The sequence below is a fragment of the Schistocerca gregaria genome, chromosome 5 (assembly GCF_023897955.1).
Source record: "Schistocerca gregaria isolate iqSchGreg1 chromosome 5, iqSchGreg1.2, whole genome shotgun sequence".
In the NCBI taxonomy this organism is placed as follows: domain Eukaryota; kingdom Metazoa; phylum Arthropoda; class Insecta; order Orthoptera; family Acrididae; genus Schistocerca; species Schistocerca gregaria.
This window is the reverse complement of record NC_064924.1, coordinates 514618585-514639623: the sequence shown is the minus strand read 5'-3', so window position 1 is coordinate 514639623 and position 21039 is coordinate 514618585. Positions and strand designations below refer to the sequence as shown.

The 21039-nt window shown below is 42.3% G+C and overlaps 1 protein-coding gene across 1 annotated transcript; it reads right to left on the bottom strand.

Moving 5' to 3' along the window:
• Positions 1-877: 877 nt before the first annotated feature.
• LOC126272049 (vitelline membrane protein Vm26Ab-like) lies at positions 878-19134 on the bottom strand. The gene is made up of 3 exons (XM_049974564.1): positions 19053-19134; positions 5408-5616; positions 878-1345 (listed from the first exon to the last, which is right to left on the bottom strand). Exons 1-3 carry the CDS (start codon positions 19065-19067, stop codon positions 1120-1122), a joined length of 450 nt encoding a protein of 149 aa, XP_049830521.1. The 5' UTR covers positions 19068-19134; the 3' UTR covers positions 878-1119.
• Between the last annotated feature and the right edge of the window lie 1905 nt (positions 19135-21039).

Below are 21039 nucleotides of genomic sequence, written 5' to 3'. Positions count from 1 at the left end.
ATTATGGACTTTTTCCCTTCTGATCCACATTAACTTGCATTTTTCTGCATTTAGAGCTAGGTGTAATCCGTCACACTAAAAAGAAATTTTGTCTGAATTATCTTGTATCGTCCTACAGTCACTCAGTTTCGGCAGATTACAGAGCACCATTGCATCATCAGCAAACAACTGCAGATTGCTGGCCACCATGTTCGCCAAGTCATAGTGCTCCTACCACACTTACTCCTTACGAAGAGCCGGCTGGAGTGGAGGAGCGGTTCTAGGCGCTACAATCTGGAACCGCGCGACCGCTAGAGTCGCAGGTTCGAATCCTGCCTTGGGCGTGGATGTGTGTGATGTCCTTAGGTTAGTTAGGTTTAAGTAGTTCTAAGTTCTAGGGGACTGATGACCACAGCAATCAAGTCCCATAGTGCTCAGAGCCATTAGAAATATCTTTTGAATCTTTCGAAGAGGAAGCCCTTGGTGTCAAAGGCAAAATCATACAGGATGCAGATTTGTAAACAAGTAGGTCAAATCTTTCTCAAAGGCGCTTTCTTGTCATTCTCCTTAAACCACGCAAGGGAAGCATGGAAAACATATCTGTATGGGCAGGGACGAGTACCCAATCACTCTAAATGTGGGTCCAGTGCCTTAACACTATGCAACCCCTGTCAACAGAATTAGAAAACTCTTTGGAATATGGATGCTGCATCTGTTGAACGCTAACTGAAAGTAAAAAAGAAAGAATCAACTCATTCGTAATGTATGCACTGTCTTGAAAGGAACACAACCGATATTGTGTGTCAGCTTCAGGCATGGAAATAAGTTATTTGACTTATTCACTTCAATAGGATCAGTTTACTGATAGGAAAGGAGCTGAATAAAAAGTACTACTAAATTGAGAAAAATACTCTTTGAACATTTATTGATCGTTTTCTAATTTCACTTCCTGCACACAAGTATTAATGTTTGTGATGGTATAAATACTGTGCGTGAAAGAAGAAGTGTTACAGCAGATGTAGGTAACATGAGGTAGACAAGTAATTATAAGTGAATCATTTCCACACAGTTTGACCTGCAAGAGACATACAGGAATGGCGAGTGCCTTGACGAGGCCAGAGATTGCGGGCAGGGCTTGGGCTACTGCCAGTTGCCGTAGTACACGGAGGCTCCAACAGGTGGTGCTGGTGCAGGTGCCGGTGCTGCCGCCACCACAGGTGCGTACGGGTACGTGTAGTAGGGATACGTGTAGGCATACGGGTAGTAGTAGGGCGCTGCGGGGACGACGCCTTCACCGTCCGAGCGCGCCACTTGCGAAGGCGCCGCGAGAGCCACATACGGCCAGTAGTACGTCGAGTATGGATACCTGGAAATGACAAACAGTCTTAGTGTGAGATCCATTTCAGTTTGGGGCAAAGTGAGTCCGCACTTTCATCTTCCTAGTGTAAACCTATTTGCATCCTGCACCACACAATGCGTATCCAGCATCATCTATATTCTCTTAGAAAAGAGACCACTTAAATGAAACTGCAGCTAAAAAAGTGTAAAATCACCATGTTTATCACAGCAAGCCTCTCAGACTTCATTAGCTGACTGTGCAGTTTGATACAAAGATCTACAAGGTGGCGTCGACCAGTCCCCCTAAGAAACATTTAGTGACGCATGTGACACTATCTCCCATACATTTTAATCACACTGTTCATGAACCACTACTGCCTGACCATGCTGCATCCCCAATTTACTGCAACCAGTTGTTGCACTCTTCCCCCATAACTGATACACATATACCATAACATAAAACATTATTTTACATCTCTCCTCCCACACTTCCAGTGAGCTAAATATCTAATATTTTCGAACCTATGTAAAAAAATACCTCAGTCGGTATATTAGTGACACCTTACATATGGCTACCTAGCCTTTCTTCCAGATTTCCCATGTCTTCCTGCAGCATACCCATATCCCCAGACTACGTCACGTACTCTTTATAGATAGTAAATTAGTTCAAAAACGAATGGGAGGCTATCTGTTTCCACATTATCTGAGTATATGATTACCTTTACCAGTCTCAGCTCCCTCCCACGTCTAATTCTGACGATCCAATTCCTCTCAGCAACTTAGTGAATTGCCTTGAATGAATCTTAGGTATCACTGTAACATACATTCTCCAGTTCACTGTTGATCACCATAAAGCCACCTTTAAATTAAGTTTCTAACTCAACACTACCAGTTTTCTGGAGCTCATCAAATGTCTTGATCTCTTAGTTAAAGCAATTAAACCTTCACTGAACCAGCACTACCCTCCAATCCGTCACAGCTTGTAAATGTCTGCGAATGTTTCAGATTTGCAACTGCCTGCCGACCTTTGTGTTTTCTAACCTGTATAGCACATCGAGTCAGAATGCTCCCATAGCTTATAATATTCCATAATCACCTCGATATACAGCTTCATTTCCTAAAAGTGCATAATCGAAACATTTTCACACTATCAATAAAGGTACACTATTGTTACATTTTATTTTTTATCTTCAGTCCATTCTACACCTACTGCATTTAATACCACAGCAGCTTCCGCTACTTTCTACATGCTTGTCTTTATTTGTATCTACCACCGGGAGGAAACTTTTTTTAAGTTTATCACCGTCCTTGTAATGTTCCTGTCTTCGTCTTCTATGTGAAACAATGATATATGTCGAATATTCCGTCAATACAGACAATACAGTGGTTATCCTGCTTATTAACAGACGTACTGAGCTACTGCTACTGTTACATTCTTTTATCCATCCATTTCTCCAACATTATACTCTGTTTTTACTACGTTGCAATTGTTAACAATTTTCTTTACAGTATCTTGATGACCACGCAACGACTCAGATAAAATATGTTCCTTACTTCACTCTACCAGTCATGACTCAGGAATTATTATTTCGTACATACGTTCCTACAATCCTCTGCTGGTTCCTGGGTGCAGGATTTTTATTCATTACGGTATTCGCACACATTTCTAGCAATGGTTACCACCCACTGTAATGAAGTGCGGATTAAACAGTGCTGAGCACCATGGGAAATACCGTGATTTTAGCAGTCTCTGTATGTCGATCTTAGATTTTTTGGTTGTCAGTCTTTTCACTGGAAATTACATGTTCTCTCTATGGACTGGCGCCGTTTTAAACCCTATGGAATGCTATGCAGCGCCAGATGCAGCGGTAGAGCTACAAATACTGCTGTCCAGTTAGCATGAATGCACAATAATGTGAGCAACTGAAACAATGAGGACCGCCTTGTTTCAGCCTCAACTGTTAAAAGTTTCTCCACCCAGTTTGAGGGTAGTTTTGGGAGACTTCTCACATTCATCCAGTCGAATGCTGCTCCTGGTTTTCACTACTTCCAACCAATAAAAAAAAAGTAACTTTAGAAACACATTCTTTTTTCAGTTTTAGTCATGGCAGTCAACATTCAAAATAGAAACGTTGAAGTTTACAGTAAATCCATTAACCTGATCAGATGTGAAGTTTTGCAAGCAAACAAATATAAAAAGTATTTTTTAAAGTTTATTCCTTGTTTCTTCGCTTCGTAGAACATTAATGTGGCACTTTTTGCCGATATCCAACAGGATTTTCTCAACCATTCCGAACTTTTATATTATAGATTTTATAATTTCACTGTTATCCAAACACCGTTGGAATATAATAGCTTTTTCGCGAATATTTTTTTTTGTATGTATTTCATAGGTCGTTAGTTATCCTGAATGTAATCATATTATGGTATCATTTCAGATTATTAAATGTTAAAAGATTTCATACACTATTGAGATATGCATATTGCTCTGGTATCAAAGTGATCTATTTTAAAAGTACAAATTGGATGATTCTGTCATTTCAAGTAAGTTAGTTTTGCATAAGTCCTATCTAAATTAATACTTGCGGCATAACACGTTTTTACATTCAAATTCAGTTATATCAAAAATGGCAGTTTTAGAATTTTGCCTGCTTTTGGATAAATTTCTGCGGACACACACGCTCTTTCTAAGGTTATCACACATCCGCAATTTCTATAATTGGTCAGTGTTTCATCTCTCGCATAAGTACTGCTGTGTGTTTGCACTAAATTTTAAGCAATTTTGACAAACATCTCCAGGCTCACGGATGCTGTCAGTACCAAGAGTATTAAGAACATTACCATTGCTATAGCGCGAAATTCCTTTCCTTTCCTGCTATATACAGCGAAAGCAATTTGAAGTATGAGTAGATGTATTCAGTGCAAGCATTACAATTACGTAACTCAATGTGTCAAAAAAATACTAAGCTAGAAATCCGGTGCGTGTTCTAGATTACAGCTGCACTGTTTAAGTGGATTGCTCAAAACAGATACTAATATTCGCAGCTGTGGATATAAGCTATGTTATGGAAATATAAAATGAATAGCCATCTGTTCTTATTTCTTTTCAGCCTCCATGTGACACCGAAAATTTGATCTTACGATGATATTTATTTTAGAGAAGGAACTAATTGTTATAAAGAACAGAAAGCAGTAATTAGGTCTAATGAAAAAATTTCAGACAGGCAATACTGACATTTTGAGGGAGATTTCTTACAACGAAAGCTTATTAACAAAATTTATTAAAGCTGGAAGTTTATGTGGAAGCAACTGAACTAGTGAAAAAAGAAAATTATCATTCATTGTACCTGATGACGAACCTTATATAAAGAACGACTGATTGCAACAAAAAAATAGTTAGATAATATTGTGTTCGTTTCTTCCATGTTTGGTGAAAGGGAATACTTTTGTAGAATGCGACATACCAATCACTTTTGGTAAAAAAAAAAGAGATTTCATATTCTTGTTTCTGCAATTTCTCCCTCGTGCACGACACCTCATGGGAGCGTCAGGGATCATGTGGCGGTCGTAATAGCCGTAAAGTCACGTCTTTCACGTTCCATGTATCAACTGTTCAAGAAAGGGAAAAATTGTGTTAATAATAACAATGGTTCACTGTTCCAAGATTTAAAAGCGGGAATTATGTTACACTTGTTGAATGCTGAATTCTTTAACACTAGCGGTAACTTCTTTTTGTTTTGATCACGATATTACTTTTTTAACGATTCAACATACATTACGAGCGTCAGGTTAGCTCCAGCATCAAACAAAAGTAAGTGTTGTTACAGATCTGAACGTGGGGCTACTACGAAACGATCAATGCCTGTCGACTGCTTAATAAAGATTTTTGGCAATCGAGACAAAAGATAGTTACGAGTAGTGTTGTATATGGCAGCAGATCTCGTGAAAGACTTTCGGTCCAAAACGATGGTGACGCCGTCAGTGAGGGTTTGTAGCCTGTGACTAGAGTGCCACCAGACGAGTGTCGAGCGGTACTCGGTTTGTAGCCTGTGACTAGAGTGCCACCAGACGAGTGTCGAGCGGTACTCACGGGTAGATGGGCGCTGCCGGGACGGCGCTCCTTTCGCCGATGTCGCCGACCGCAGTCCTGGAGCCGAGGTCCACCTCCTTCCCCTCTGCCTTGGCTTCAACCGTCTTCCCTTCCGCTTTGACCTCTTGACCTTTCTCATCCATCACGACGGGCTTCGCCACGTTCACTGCTTCGTCCGCAACGACGGCGCCCATCACGACTACCAACAACTGCAATCATATTCCATATCTCCATTTACCTGTCACATTTGGTTACAAACGGAGGTAATAATAACACTTTCACACGCTTTGAGGAAAGTTGAAAAGAATATAGAAATGTTTTAAACATTCTCTGATCAATGGTCAGTGCTGTTTCTGAACTTGCTGTGTAAGAAGAACCTGAACAAAAATTTTAGGAAAATACTTTAAAACTTAATTATTTTCCACCTTTTGTCAGTTACATTGAATTTTTAATAAATTTCTGGCATCCTTGGAGGTTTATATGTGCTATAAGACATTCGTAGACACCAAATGCACATAAAAATGTGTTCATATCCAGAGACATTATTGTAGCAAAAAATCAGGCTATAATTGTTTATTGCTTGATTTTTTTATCTGCTTTTTCAGTATTACAATATTGTTAAATGGATGCCGAAGATGTATTTTGATCAAAACTGCGCTATTGTTGAGAGGCCAACTTTCGAAAGTCAATCAATTCGAAACCCCTATTGCCTTTGCCATTGTTGTAAATGGATTAGTAACGAAAATAAATATATTCAAGCAATTATTCAGGTACATAAAATGGCCTGCAACAGACCGTGGAGAAATCAAAATCCCATGCTATCAATATTGTACGGTGTGATGTGCACATCCAAATTTCTTTATCTTATTAAAGGCAATGTTTTCGGAATAATGGTTTCGAGGATTTCCACCAAACTTTCAAGTCTAATCTGTAAGGGCATCAAGCCTTGAACTTGTGCTTCAGAGATGAAAATATAAAGCTGGGCTTGAACAACAAGGAGCAGTGTAGTATTTTGACTCAAAAGCTACTCAGATGTAAAAAGCCAAAAGAGAAAATTACCTAATACCAATCTACCCCACGTACTGCCCAACTCACATCCACCATCTAGGACCGAAATTAAACAGATTTTTGATGGTCTCACTAGCATCATGAGCGTTCTGCCTAAAGGCAGATTTTCACATGCCCTCTTGTCTTCTGCCATCCTCTTCATACCCACGTACTTTCCGTTTCCCTTCATGTCGTCTATCATCTTGTATCTATCCCTTCCCCTCAATCTCCAACTGTAAACTAGACCTTCGAAAGCATCTGTCAGTAAGCATATCTGTCTCAACGACTGTCCCATCCAGTCCTTCCTGTCTGTGCACGAGTGTTCTTTTCTCTCCAGCCATTTCCGACACCCTTTCGTTACTCACTCTTTCAACCCGGCTTATCTTCTCCACTCTCATTCACATATCAAACTATTTTAACCTTGTTGTTTCCATCATATATTTTAACCTTGTTTCATCCTGTCGTCTCATTGTCCATGTTTCCCCCACACTCCAGACAAAAGACTTGCCAAGCTTTCTTCTCAGACCTTTATCTCCATTGGTACATAACAAACTACTCTTTCTATTAAATGCCTCCTTCGCTGTAGCAGTATCTTAATATTTGTCGTTCTTCTTCCTATGCCGATCACCTTGGTTTTTTTTCTGTACTGGTTCCCAGTCCAACTTCCACAAAAGCTTCCGTCAGATCTTTTAGAATTTTATTTACAGGTCGTTCACTTTCTGCCACTAATACGACGTCATCAGCAAAAAAGAATAATAAAGCAGTTGGAGACCACTCAATTGTGGCGGAGCTCCCGAAACTGGCCAATGAAGATACTCTCAACAAATCAGATGAACTCTTTGACGAGATATGGAGAGCTGGTAGGGTACTATCTGGCTGCCAGTCGGCACTAATCCACCGACTTCTTCAAAAACGAGACAAGAAGAACGTCAGAAGGAATTAGGAGTAGATAATAATGCACAAAAAATGAAATGAAATGATCGTGTTACATTGTTGGCCTGGAGGCCCCAACCGGGGAAGTTCGGCCGTTCGGCCGCCGGATTGCAAGTCTTTTTGAGGTGATGCCACAATGGAAAACTTGCGCGACCGTTATGATGAAATGATGATGACAACACAACGCCCAGTCCACGAGCGGGAGATAATACAGAAATCTGATTAAACAGACTCTGATAAACATAGAGCTAAAAGTGAATTCTGTTCGACAAATCTCGGACCTCTTCGAGATCAAAACTGGCGTCAGAGAGGTCATGGACTCTCGCCACCCTTTAACTATGTTTTGGAAAGCCTTACTTGAAAACGTAGGAAGTCTCTGACCCAAGTGCAGGGGAATGAAGACCAGTTCAAACTAGGACCCAAACCGAAAGCCTTATCAGGTGACTTATCCACTTTTGGCCAATAGTATTAAGTGAGCAATCATAAAGATTGATCGACATACAGAGGTAGCTGAGGAAATAGAACACAGATCTCCTTTTCGAAGAGAAAATACGTAGTAAACGTCATCGATGGACCAGGTTGAATGGTTTGAAGCCAAGGAGAGGTTAATGTTGTGAAGAAATTTAGATACCTGGGTAAGGCAATTCAACAGAAATAGCATACAACAGGAACTGATCAGTCTTAGGATCTGTAAATTGAAACCAGTATATCTCCTGACGGAAAACTTCTGCAATAACAAGTCGCTCAGCATTGAAGTCAAACTAAGACACTACATTAGAGTTGTTAAACCACAAGGATTATGAGCTTGAGAGACTTTGACTATTAATAGAAGGGAGCTGGTGGATGATTTATTTAAAAGAGAAGGCAGGACATTTAGGAAGATTTTAGTCAACAGCTATATTAATGGGTGGACATATTTGAGATCAAATGAGGAATTGTGCGACAAGCCGTCAGAAATCATCTACTGAGTTACTTAGCGACGATACTGGCACCGAAGTCGAAGACGACAGAGAATATCCCGGGTTACTGAATTTGGTCTTCCGAAATTGTTTCACTGGGGAAGATCGCAACACGGTCGCTAACTTCAATCACCATACGATCGCCAAAATGACAAGTGATTGCGGAACAGAAAAGCAACTACAGTCGCTTAGCAGTGGAAACGTATCTGGACAAATGAGATACCTGTAAGGCTGTACAGAGATTATACGAAAGACCTTGCTCACCCTCTAGGTCTCTCTAGCAACGAAGGGTACCTAGCGACTGGAAAAAGTGTAGGTCATTCCCGTTTTCAAGAAGGGTCGTGGGACAAATCACATGATTGAAGGCCTACATCGCTGAAGTCATTATGTTGTAGAATTATGGAACGTGTTTTATGCTCAGGTATTATGACGTTTTTGGACAATGAAAATCTCCTCTAGAAAAATCAGCATGGATTCCACAGTCATAGAATTAAACACGGCGCTCTTAATGGAACAAAATCGTCAGATGTAAAGCTAATTTCTGGAGTTCCCGAAGGAAGTATGATAGGACCTACTGTGTATATTACACTACTGGCCATTAAAATTGCTACACCACGAAAATGACGTGCTGCAGACGCGAAATTTAACCGACAGGTAGAAGATCCTGTGATATGCAAATGATAAGCTTTTCAGATCATTCACACAAGGTTGGCCCCGTTGGCGACACCTACAACGTGCTGACTTGAGGAACGTTTCCAACCGATTTCTCATACACAAACAGCAGTTGACCGGCGTTTCCTGGTGAAACGTTGTTGTGATACCTCGAGTAAGGAGGAGAAATGCGTACCATCACGTTTCCGACGATGATAAAGGTCAGATTGTAGCCTATCACGATTTCGGTTTATCGTATCGCGACATTGCTGGTCGCATTGATCGACATCCAATGACTGGTAGCAGAATAAGGAATAGGTGGGTTCAGAAGGGTAATACGGAACACCGTGTTGGATCCCAACGGCGTCGTATCACTAGCAGTCGAGATGACAGGCATCTTATCGACATGGCTGTAACGGATCGTGCAGCCACGTCTCGATCCCTGAGTCAACAGATGCGGACGTATGCAAGACAACAACCATTTGCACGAACAGTTCGACGTCGTTTGCAGCAACATGGACTATCATCTCGGAGACCATGGCTACGGTTACCGTTAACGCTGCATCACATACAGGAGCGCCTGCGAACCTGGGTGCACGTCATTTTTTCGGATGAATCCAGATTCTGTTTACAGCATCATGATGGTCGCATCCGTGTTTGGCGATATCGCGGTGAACGCACACTGAAAGCGTGTATTCGTCTTCGCCATACTGGCGTATCACCCACGTGATGGTATGGGGTGCCATTGGTTACACGTCTCGGTCACCTCTTGTTTGCATTGACGGCACTTTGAACAGTGGTCGTTACATTTCAGATGTGTTACGACCCGTGGCTCTGCCCTTCATTCGATCCCTGCGAAACCTTACATTTCAGTAGGATAATGCACGACCGCATGTTGCAGGTCCTGTACGGGCCTTTCTGGATACAGAAAATGTTAGACTGCTGCCCTGGCCAGCACATTCTCCAGATCTCTCACCAATTGAAAAAGTCTGGTCAATGGTGGCCGAGCAACTGGCTCGTCACAATACGAAGCTGTATGGGCAGCTGTACCTGTACACGCCTTCCAAGCTCTGTTTGACTCAATGCCCAGGCGTATCAGGGCAGTTATTACGGCCAGAGGTGGTTGTTCTGGGTACTGATTTCTCAGGAGCTACGCACCCAAAGTGCGTGAAAATGTAATCACATGTCAGATCTCGTATAATATATTTGTCCTATGAGTATCCGTTTATCATCTGCATTTCTTCTTGTTGTAGCAATTTTAATGGCCAGTAGCGTATAAATAAATGATTTTGTGCATAAGGTCTGAAACTCCACAATGCTGTTCGCAGATAATGTGGTTGTCTAGAAGAAGGTAGGAACGCCGCAGGAAACTGTAGCGGTTTGGAGGAAGATCTACAAAAGATTGATGAATAGTGCGAAACTGGCAGTTGACCCTGAACGCAAATGAATGTAACATGACGTCCATTCATAGGAGAAGAAATCCACTATTGTAAAATTACACTAAATCCACTACTGTAAAATTACACAATTAACTACAAACTGCTGCGAATAATGACTACCATAAAATATCTAGGATACAATTCGCCTGGTAACGAGGTATTTGGCTACCTTAAGAGAGTCACAGTTACTCCTGCCAGGTGTTCATCCAGTTTGACTACCTCAAGAGTGTCATAGTAACTCCTGGCAGTGGCTCCTCCTTTCTACCACCATCACATCTTCAACTCAATCTGGTCACTCCACAAGAAGCGATTTGCAAATATTAGGTACCAGAAGCTTTTCATAGTTACTCCTGCCAATTGCTAATAGAGTATCGTGATGTATTTCGCCTGGTGACGAGGCATTTGGCTACCTTAAAAGAGTCATAGTAACTCCTGTCCGTTCCTCCCCCTTTTTGACGACATTCACATTTTCAAGCTTACTGTAGCTATTCCAGCAGAAGCGATACCCCATTATTTATCCACCTTAATACTGTCACAGTTAATCCTGCCAGGTGCTCCTCCAGTTTACTGATGTATTTCACCCGATGACGAGGCATTTGACTACCTTAAGAGAGTCATAGTTACTCTTGCCCGTTGCTCTTCATTTTAACCACCACCACAACTTCAAGCTTAATCTGGCCAATCTGCCAGAAGCGATATGCAACTACACTCCTGGAAATGGAAAAAAGAACACATTGACACCGGTGTGTCAGACCCACCATACTTGCTCCGGACACTGCGAGAGGGCTGTACAAGCAATGATCACACGCACGGCACAGCGGACACACCAGGAACCGCGGTGTTGGCCGCGCAGCATTTGTGCACCGCCGCCGTCAGTGTCAGCCAGTTTGCCGTGGCATACGGAGCTCCATCGCAGTCTTTAACACTGGTAGCATGCCGCGACAGCGTGGACGTGAACCGTATGTGCAGTTGACGGACTTTGAGCGACGGCGTATAGTGGGCATGCGGGAGGCCGGGTGGACGTACCGCCGAATTGCTCAACACGTGGAGCGTGAGGTCTCCACAGTACATCGATGTTGTCGCCAGTGGTCGGCGGAAGGTGCAAGTGCCCGTCGACCTGGGACCGGACCGCAGCGACGCACGGATGCACGCCAAGACCGTAGGATCCTACGCAGTGCCGTAGGGGACCGCACCGCCACTTCCCAGCAAATTAGGGTCACTGTTGCTCCTGGGGTATCGGCGAGGACCATTCGCAACCGTCTCCATGAAGCTGGGCTACGGTCCCGCACACCGTTAGGCCGTCTTCCGCTCACGCCCCAACATCGTGCAGCCCGCCACCAGTAGTGTCGCGACAGACGTGAATGGAGGGACGATTGGAGACATGTCGTCTTCAGCGATGAGAGTCGCTTCTGCGTTGGTGCCAATGATGGTCGTATGCGTGTTTGGCGCCGTGCAGGTGAGCGCCACAATCAGGACTGCATACGACCGAGGCACACAGGGCCAACACCCGGCATCATGGTGTGGGGAGCGATCTACTACACTGGCCGTACACCTCTGGTGATCGTCGAGGGGACACTGAATAGTGCACGGTACATCCAAACCGTCATCGAACCCATCGTTCTACCATTCCTAGACCGGCAAGGGAACTTGCTGTTCCAACAGGACAATGCACGTCCGCATGTATCCCGTGCCACCCAACGTGCTCTAGAAGGTGTAAGTCAACTACCCTGGCCAGCAAGATCTCCGGATCTGTCCCCCATTGAGCATGTTTGGGACTGGATGAAGCGTCGTCTCACGCGGTCTGCACGTCCAGCACGAACGCTGGTCCAACTGAGGCGCCAGGTGGAAATGGCATGGCAATCCGTTCCACAGGACTACATCCAGCATCTCTACGATCGTCTCCATGGGAGACTAGCAGCCTGCATAGCTGCGAAAGGTGGATATACACTGTACTAGTGCTGACATTGTGCATGCTCTGTTGCCTGTGTCTATGTGCCTGTGGTTCTGTCAGTGTGATCATGTGATGTATCTGACCCCAGGAATGTGTCAATAAAGTTTCCCCTTCCTGGGACAATGAATTCACAGTGTTCTTATTTCAATTTCCAGGAGTGTAGATAAAAGAAACAAGAAAAGCAGGTGCCAGACAGACTAGTAGGAATGATCTTAAGGTAATGTCATTCCTCCTCGAAAGATGTGGCTTACAAAACACTTGCTCCATCGATTCTTGAGTGTTGCTCATCAGACTGGATTAACAGAAGAGAGAGACAAGATTCAACAAAGAATGGGGCGTTTCGTCACGGGATCGTTTAGTCGGTGCGAGAGTTTTACCGAGGTTCTCATCAAGCTCCAGTGGCAGTCGCTACAAGAGAGGCAATGTGCATCGCGGTGAGGTTTACTGTTGGAGTTGCGGCAGAGTAAGTTCAGGGAAGAGTCGAACAACATAGTGCTTCCTCACACAACGTCACGCGAAATGACCACAACGACGAAGTTCGAGAAATTAGAGCTAATACTGAGATTTACCGACAATCATTCTTCCCAAGAGAATTCGCGAATGGTGGAGGGAAAGGGGGATCAGTTAATAGTTCCAGAAGTACTCACTGCCTCACACAGTCAGTTCTTTAGCGGGGTATGGATGAAGATCCACAGAAAGACAGAACCACTAACATCAGTTAAAAAGAAAAGGTGTTGTTTTGCGGGCACATCTTGTGAATGCCCAACGATCGTTGGGCAAGCACAAGATGTGCCCGCAGAACAACAAACTTTTCTTTAAGATTTATATCACGTTCCGTTAACCATCCCAATATTTTGAAAATCTTAAAGAAAAATCGGTATCCCTGAGTACACAACCACGGCTAGGATAGAATTTAGACAACTGATAAAATAGTACCCGGCGATTTAAACAGAGAGAAGAACTCAGTAGACGACGGGGGTCTGTGTCAGAACGGAAGAAGGCTCTAAATGACGGGCTCACGAGATGCTGACGGGTCACTATAGTAGGCAGATGCACAAGGGCTATAAATAGAAAATTACCTAAATCTGTGAATTCGTAGTTCTTAGTGGCTCAGTTCAAAGTTAAGAATAAACCAATATGTAAATGACTGTACATTCCAGTAATGTACATGTACACTGTAAATGATCTCTGAATACAGGATTAAAATGAGCCATAAATAGATAGTATCAATTTTTATCACGTTGCATATATAACGTTACTAATAATGAAAAGTTTTCCAGGACAATACAAGCAGAGTAAAACGCCGTTAATGGAAATATTTACCACGACAGTAGCTACCTTCATGGATTCTCACTTTCTACTTGGCGGTTTTAATCAACTCTTTAGAAGTGTACATGAATACTGCACTGACAGATATTTATAAAACAGAGAAAAATGTGAGGAATTTCAGGAGCCGCTAACACGCATGACAGGTTTTTTAAAAACAAGATCATAATTCCACTATCTTTGGTTTTCTTTCCCTTTCTGTATCCCAGGTCATTGCATTTTGTTTAACCTGCGTTAGTAGCCTTACATTCCGAAGTCAAAAGAGAACTGCAGATCTATGTTTTCTTTGGTGGTACGGTAGTGAGGACCTTTGTTGGTATTCTGCCAAAATGTAGTTATACCAACAAGGAATTTTTTATATAAAATTTTGAGAGTGGATCATGAACATTAGATAATGTTACTTTATTATTCGTAGTAAATTTGAAATACCTTTGCTAAAACTTGTTATTGTTTTATGGGAGGGTGTGCTGAAAAGTACTGCGTCCGAATTTTTTATTGAAAACTGTTAGGGATTTTTAAGTAAAACAAACATTATTAACCCATCCTACATCTTCATTGCTCATATCTACATATTTATTTCTCAGCAAAAGCACCCTGGCGATGAACACCTCTCTCCCAAAGTGAAGTTCTCGAATTGAATCGGATGGGGCGAAGTCGGGATTGTATGGAGGATTATCGATGACGATGAATCCAAGGCGGGAATTGTTGCAGATGTCGCAGCGCTCGTGTGTCAAACTGAAGAAGAGGGTGCTCTGTATGTGGAGGAACTCTTCCAATTTGAAACTCAATTACAGAACATTTTTTCTTATGCTCCGAATTACCGTAATTACGTTACACATCACTATGTACATGCTAAAATCCGGTGTACTCTAGCGACGGAGGGCTGCAAATACGTAGACACGAAGAATAAAGATGTGAAATGTTAATAACGTTTGTTTTATTTGAAAATCCTTAACAGTTTTCACCAAATAATTCGGAGGCATTTCTTTTCAAGACGCCCTCGTAATTGTCCTGGCATTTACCATTAGCAGTGGGCAGCACTTAGTGGACACATCGATGAAATTATGTAAGATCTGGATAGAGCTTTCGGACACTGTTGAACTCAAAATATCTATCACGGAATGCAGAACGACGTGTGATCAAATTAGTGGGAGTTCTAATGTCACGACACAGTCCAGTTTTATGTATAAGTGATAGTGGTTGTCAATTTTAGGACGTTAATGTAACAGCGTTTTGTAGTGAAGTAAACGCAACAGTTGTTCATCCAGAGAGAGCTTCAAAAGCCATGGCCCCGCTACAAGCAGCCACGAACATAGCTTTCAATTTTTGAAGCCGTTATCTCACAAATCTCCGCTCTGTTCTACATCTACATCTACATCCATACTCCGCAATTCACCTGACGGTGTGTGGTGGAGGGTACCCTGAGTACCTCTATCGGTTCTCCCTTCTATTCCAGTCTCGTATTGTTCGTGGAAAGAAGGATTGTCGGTATGCTTCTGTGTGGGCTCTAATCTCTCTGATTTTATCACCATGGTCTCTTCGCGAGATATACGTAAGAGGGAGCAATATACAGCTTGACTCTTCGGTGAAGGTATGTTCCAAAAGCCCGTACCGAGCTACTGAGCGTCTCTCCTGCAGAGTCTTCCACTGGAGTTTATCTATCATCTCCGTAACGCTTTCGCGATTACTAAATGATCCTGTAACGAAGCGCGCTGCTCTCCATTGGATCTTCTCTAACTTCTATCAACCCTGTCTGGTACGGATTCCACACTGCTGAGCAGTATTCAAGCAGTGGGCGAAGAAGCGTACTGTAATCTACTTCCTTTGTTTTCGGATTGCATTTCCTTAGCATTCTTCCAATGAATCTGTCTGGCATCTGCTTTACCGACGACCAACTCCATATGATCATTCCATTTTAAATCACTCCTAATGCGTACTCCCAGGTAATTTATGGAATTAACTGCTTCCAGTTGCTGACCTGCTATTTTGTAGCTATGTTAAAGGCACCACTTCTTTAAAAAAAATTACTCTGCAACTTCCTCGCCATTATTTTACTTCTTACTGTTTCTGATTAAAAGTTTCCTATTCAACTTCTTGCCAAAGACCTTGTCGCAGTGGTAACACCGGCTCTCGTCAGATCACCGAAGTTAAGCGGTGTCGGGCTGGGCTAGCACTTGAATGGATGACCGTCCGATCTGCCGAGCGCTGTTGGTAAGCGGGATTCACTCAGCCCTTGTGAGGCAAAGTGAGCAGTTACTTGATTGAGAAGTAGCGGCTCCTGTCTCAGAAACTGACATACGGCCGGGAGAGCGGTGTGCTGACCACATGCTCTTCCACACCCGCATCCAGTGACGCCTGTGGGCTGAGGATGACATGGCGGCCGGTCAGTACTGTTGATCCTTCATGGCCTGTTCGGGAGGAGTTTAGTTGTAGTTATTCAACTTCTTAGAGACTTTGAAATAACTTTTAACGCAATTACTGCTGGCTTCCGGCCGCGGTGGTCTCGCGGTTCTAGGCGCGCAGTCCGGAACCGTGCGACTGCTACGGTCGCAGGTTCGAATCCTGCCTCGGGCATGGATGTGTGTGATGTCCTTAGGTTAGTTAGGTTTAAGTAGTTCTAAGTTCTAGTGGACTAATGACCACAGCAGTTGAGTCCCATAGTGCTCAGAGCCATTTGATCCATTTTTTTTTTGCTGGCTTCCTCTATTAATTGCGTAACTATGCCTAAATACTTAACGTGTAAGATATTAAACCTGTTTTGCCTGACAGTTAACGTCAGATCAACCCCAGACACAAAAACAAATAGGAAAGCTATAGGAATAAATATATTTTGTCTGTATATGACATGTCGAAGGTGACCGTAAAAGTGTAAGATATTAAACCTGTTTTGCCTGACAGTTAACGTCAGATCAACCCCAGACACAAAAACAAATAGGAAAGCTATAGGAATAAATATATTTTGTCTGTATATGACATGTCGAAGATGACCGTAAAAGTGTGAAAAATAACAAACTTGTTTAACAGCTACCAGCCACCAAATAGATTCCAAATCTGAGGACTGGTCGGCAGAGTTTTTATCGATCCTTTAACTTGTAGGAATGTTTTTTCGTCTTGAGAAACTCTACGGACGTGTAAAAATTCCACATATATGTTACATAAGTTATAGACAGCTTTAGGTGGATAAATTTTTAACGAAACAGAGCGGTCATCGAGCCGAAAGGGGCTTAAAAGACTGCTTTCTTTACATGTCGTGGTCATTGTAGGTGGTACCACGTCGTCGTCACACTTCACAGCACAGCTAGTGAATGCGGCGATATGTAGTTTAATGCGAAGCCTAAACCATAGTGCGACGTCAAATTTTACCAGAACACCTTCCATCCACGCATAATACAAGAGGTGCCTCGAGCACGAACGTCTGAGTTACAACGTTGGTGCTTCATCCACCGACTGACAAAAGCATCAAATAAGAGTTGGGTAGCCATGCTCACTGAGTATAATGAACTTGAATGTACTGTGTCAAATTGCTAATTAATTATGCTACTTCTCACTGTTGGTTGCAATCTGGCGAGCGCTGTGGCACGGGGTTTAAATCCCTGTCACACTCAAATTAAATTCTTCGTGGTCGACTCACATCACCAAAGAACATGCCAGGAGCTGGCTTTAGAATCAATACGACAGGTTTGCCTCCTCATCCTTGATATAACCCAACTTTCGCTGCCAATAATACCCTCATCGTCGACGAGATCTTAAATTCCAATCTGACTTCATTATTTTTCGTTGCTTGTAATAAATTAACCCGATGTTACTACAGTTAGTAGTAACAGGTGGCGTAATGCACTGCTACTTCCTTGCAAAGTCTGCTAAAAAAATTTTCCTTCGAGTTTTCGCGATCAGTAAGATCACTCTTTCTTCTTTTCACGGTAAGAAACAGCTGCCGAGGTGAATACTTTGTGTATGTTAAGCTTATAAGAAAAGTTGTGGTTCGTTCCACAGAGATTAACTGTAAACAACACTGATACACTTAATCACATGAAACTACAAAAACCTCCCTTTGGATGGTTATGCTTTGCGTATAATTCCCGTGTAGTTTAGCTACTGTTCAGTCAGTTAAAGGGCAACCCAGTTTTTGATCGATGGATATGAGAATGAAAGAAGCACGCTATTACATTGAACATCGGTGAGGAACTGCAGGTAAGGACCACAACCCCACCAAAAATGTCACTACATATATTTTTCATAATTCGGGCCACAGTCATAATATATTTCTTTAGTCAGTACCGCCATTAGCCGGCCGCTGTGGCCGAGCGGTTCTAGGCGCTTCAGTCCGGAACCACGCTGCTGCAACGGTCGCAGGTTCTAATCCTGCCTCGGGCATGGATGTGTGTGATGTCCTTAGGTTAGTTAGGTTTAAGTAGTTCTAAGTCTAGGGGACTGATGACCTCAGAAGTTAAGTCCCATAGTGCTTAGAGCCATTTGAATCATTTTGAAGTACACTGTTGTTTATATACAGTGTTACATTTACAAGACTTCAAAGTGCCATTTTCAAGTGTTTTAAGTGTTATAAATTGCCTAAGATGGATTACTATCGTATTAAAATACAGTGTTATAGAATACAGTGTTATAAATTGCCTAAGATGCCATCTTAGGCAGTTTATAACACTTAAAACACTTGAAAATGGCACTTTAAAGCCGTGTAAATGTAACTGTAAATAAACAAGTCTAATGGTGGTACCGACTTTAAAGAAATGTCATTACAGTCTGCCTTGTTAAATACGAATCAAAATTCGCATTCGATTTATGGAAGTCCATAAGAAGATATAATTTAACGAATTGTTATTTTTGTCATGCCATTGTGGGTAGGTAGCTGGTAACAGTTTTGCTGCACAGCTCGGCGTACACCCACTTCATGTTTACTTCTGCATCTACATCCATACTCCGCAAGCCGTCTTACGGTGCGTGACGGAGGTTACTTTGTGTGCCACACCCACTCTCCTGCTTTTCTGTTGCAGTTGCGAATGTTCTCGGGAAGAACGATCAGTGGTTAAACTCTCTGTGTGCTCGAATATCTCTGATTTTACTTTCAAGGCCTTTCCTCGAGATATGCGAAGGAGTAAGCAATATACTAGTCGATTCTTCTAGGAGTCTACTCTCTTGGAATTACAACAGTAAGCTCCAAAGTGATGCAGAACGCCTCTTCTGCAGCGTCTGTCACTGTAGTTGACTGAGCGTCTACGTGACACTTTCGTGTTGTCACGCCGTTTAACAACGCTTAAAACGAATATTTAAGTTGAAGTGCGACCTTTTTCACTTAAATCAGATAACTGAGACATGCTACTTACGAGAAACGCCCTCATGATGACTCGTTCTGTCTGAAGACTGAGAAACTATTGTTCCGATAGAGCAACCCGCTGTGTATATATGCTGCAGAAGTCGTTATCCAACCTCAGCCTCATATCTTAATAGTATCTCTCCTCCAGGACATCCTACTCACCCGCCGGAGATTTCAGAATGGGATTTCTGTGACGTGTTTCGAGAAGCGTAGCGTGCCACAATGAATGAGAATGAAAATAACTAACGAAACTTGCTGTCGCTTCAAGAAGATGTACAAACGCTGCTACAAAACAGTGAAAAATATACGTAGTTTGTGAACTACTGCGTAATGTTTATACGTTATTTTTTTCTCCGTCATTATCAGTGTCATTTCAGAGATGTATTAGCGATGGGAATGTTACCGATAACAGTGCCAATAAAACGCAGTTACCAAAAACAGTATTCGAAAATTCTTTCGGCAAAGAAAACGAAGTAAATATTCCATAATTCGAAATAAGAGCTGCTGGCGACATAAGTAACATAGAAGTAGATATCCTCAGTGTAGCGAAGCAGCTCTATTCACTTAAGAAACACGTCTTACTGTCCAAGTTGTATACTAGTTAGATTCCTTTCAGACTATGCTCTTATAAAGCTTCATACTTAGCTGTCATATACAGCCGCTCGTTTTACTAAATATCAGTAACTAAAGACGAGAAAGTTGCACAGATTATACCAATAATCAAGAAAGGAAACATGAGTAATCAGGTGAAGTCCACACCCATTTCAGTAATGATGATTTGCAGTAGGATTTTGGAAGATGAACTATGATTGAACGAATGTTATGAATTACGTCGAGGAAAACGATCTATTGACACATTGTCGGCACGGATTCAGAAACTATCGTTCCTGTGCAACGCAAGTAGCTCCTTATTCTCAGGGGATCTCAAAACGATTCTATATTTCTGTATTTCCAGAATGATTTTCATACCGTTCTTCACAAGAAGCTTCTAATCAGGTTGCATGCCTGTGGAGTATCGTCTCAGTTGTGCTACTATATTCGTGATTTCCTATGAGCAAGGTCACAGTTCGTAGAAATTGACGGAAACCCATTGAGTGAAATAGTTGATATGCGCCGTTCCTCAACGAAGTGTAATAGGCCTCTGCTGTTCCTGATCTACATCAACGTTTTGATTGTTTGCAGAAGATGCAGTCATTTACTGTGCCGTAAAGTCATCATAAGACCAAAACCAATTCCAAAATGGTTTACACAAAATATCTGTACGGTGCGAAAAATGGTAGTTGACCCAAAATAATGAGAAGTGTGAGATCATCTAAATAATTACTAAAAGGAAATCGCTAAATTTCGGTTACACGATAAAGCACACAAATCTAAAAGCTGTCTATTTGGCTAAATAGGATTACAGCAGTGAACAACTTAGATTGAAATGATCACGTGGCGAAGACACACCAATGACTGCGTTTGGTTGGCAGAACACTTAGATGTAACAGTTCTACTAAAGCGACAGCCTACACTAGACTTATCCGTCCTGTTTTGGAGTACTGCTGAGCGGTATAAGATACATACCAGATAGGATAGTCGAAGGACATCGAAAACAAAGAAGGGCATCTCGTTTCAACTATCGCGAAACAGGGGGAGGGGGGGGGGGGGGGAGTGTCAGAGATAAGATACGGGAGTCGAGGTGGCAATCATTAAAACAAAGCCTTTTTTGTTACCATGAGATATTTTCACAAAATTTCCGTCACCAACTTTTTCCTCCGATAGCGAAAATATTTAGTTGGCGTCAACCAACGTACGGAGAAATGCTCATCGAAATGAAATAGAGAAATCAGAGCTCGCACGAAAAGATTTAAGTGTTCGTTTTTCCCGCGCGCTATTCGAGAGTGGAACGGTACAGAGATAGTGAACGTGGTTCGATGAGCTCTCTGACGGGAACTTAAATATGAACTGGAGAATAGTACTATAAATGGAGATGTATACCTATTAACAGTGACACA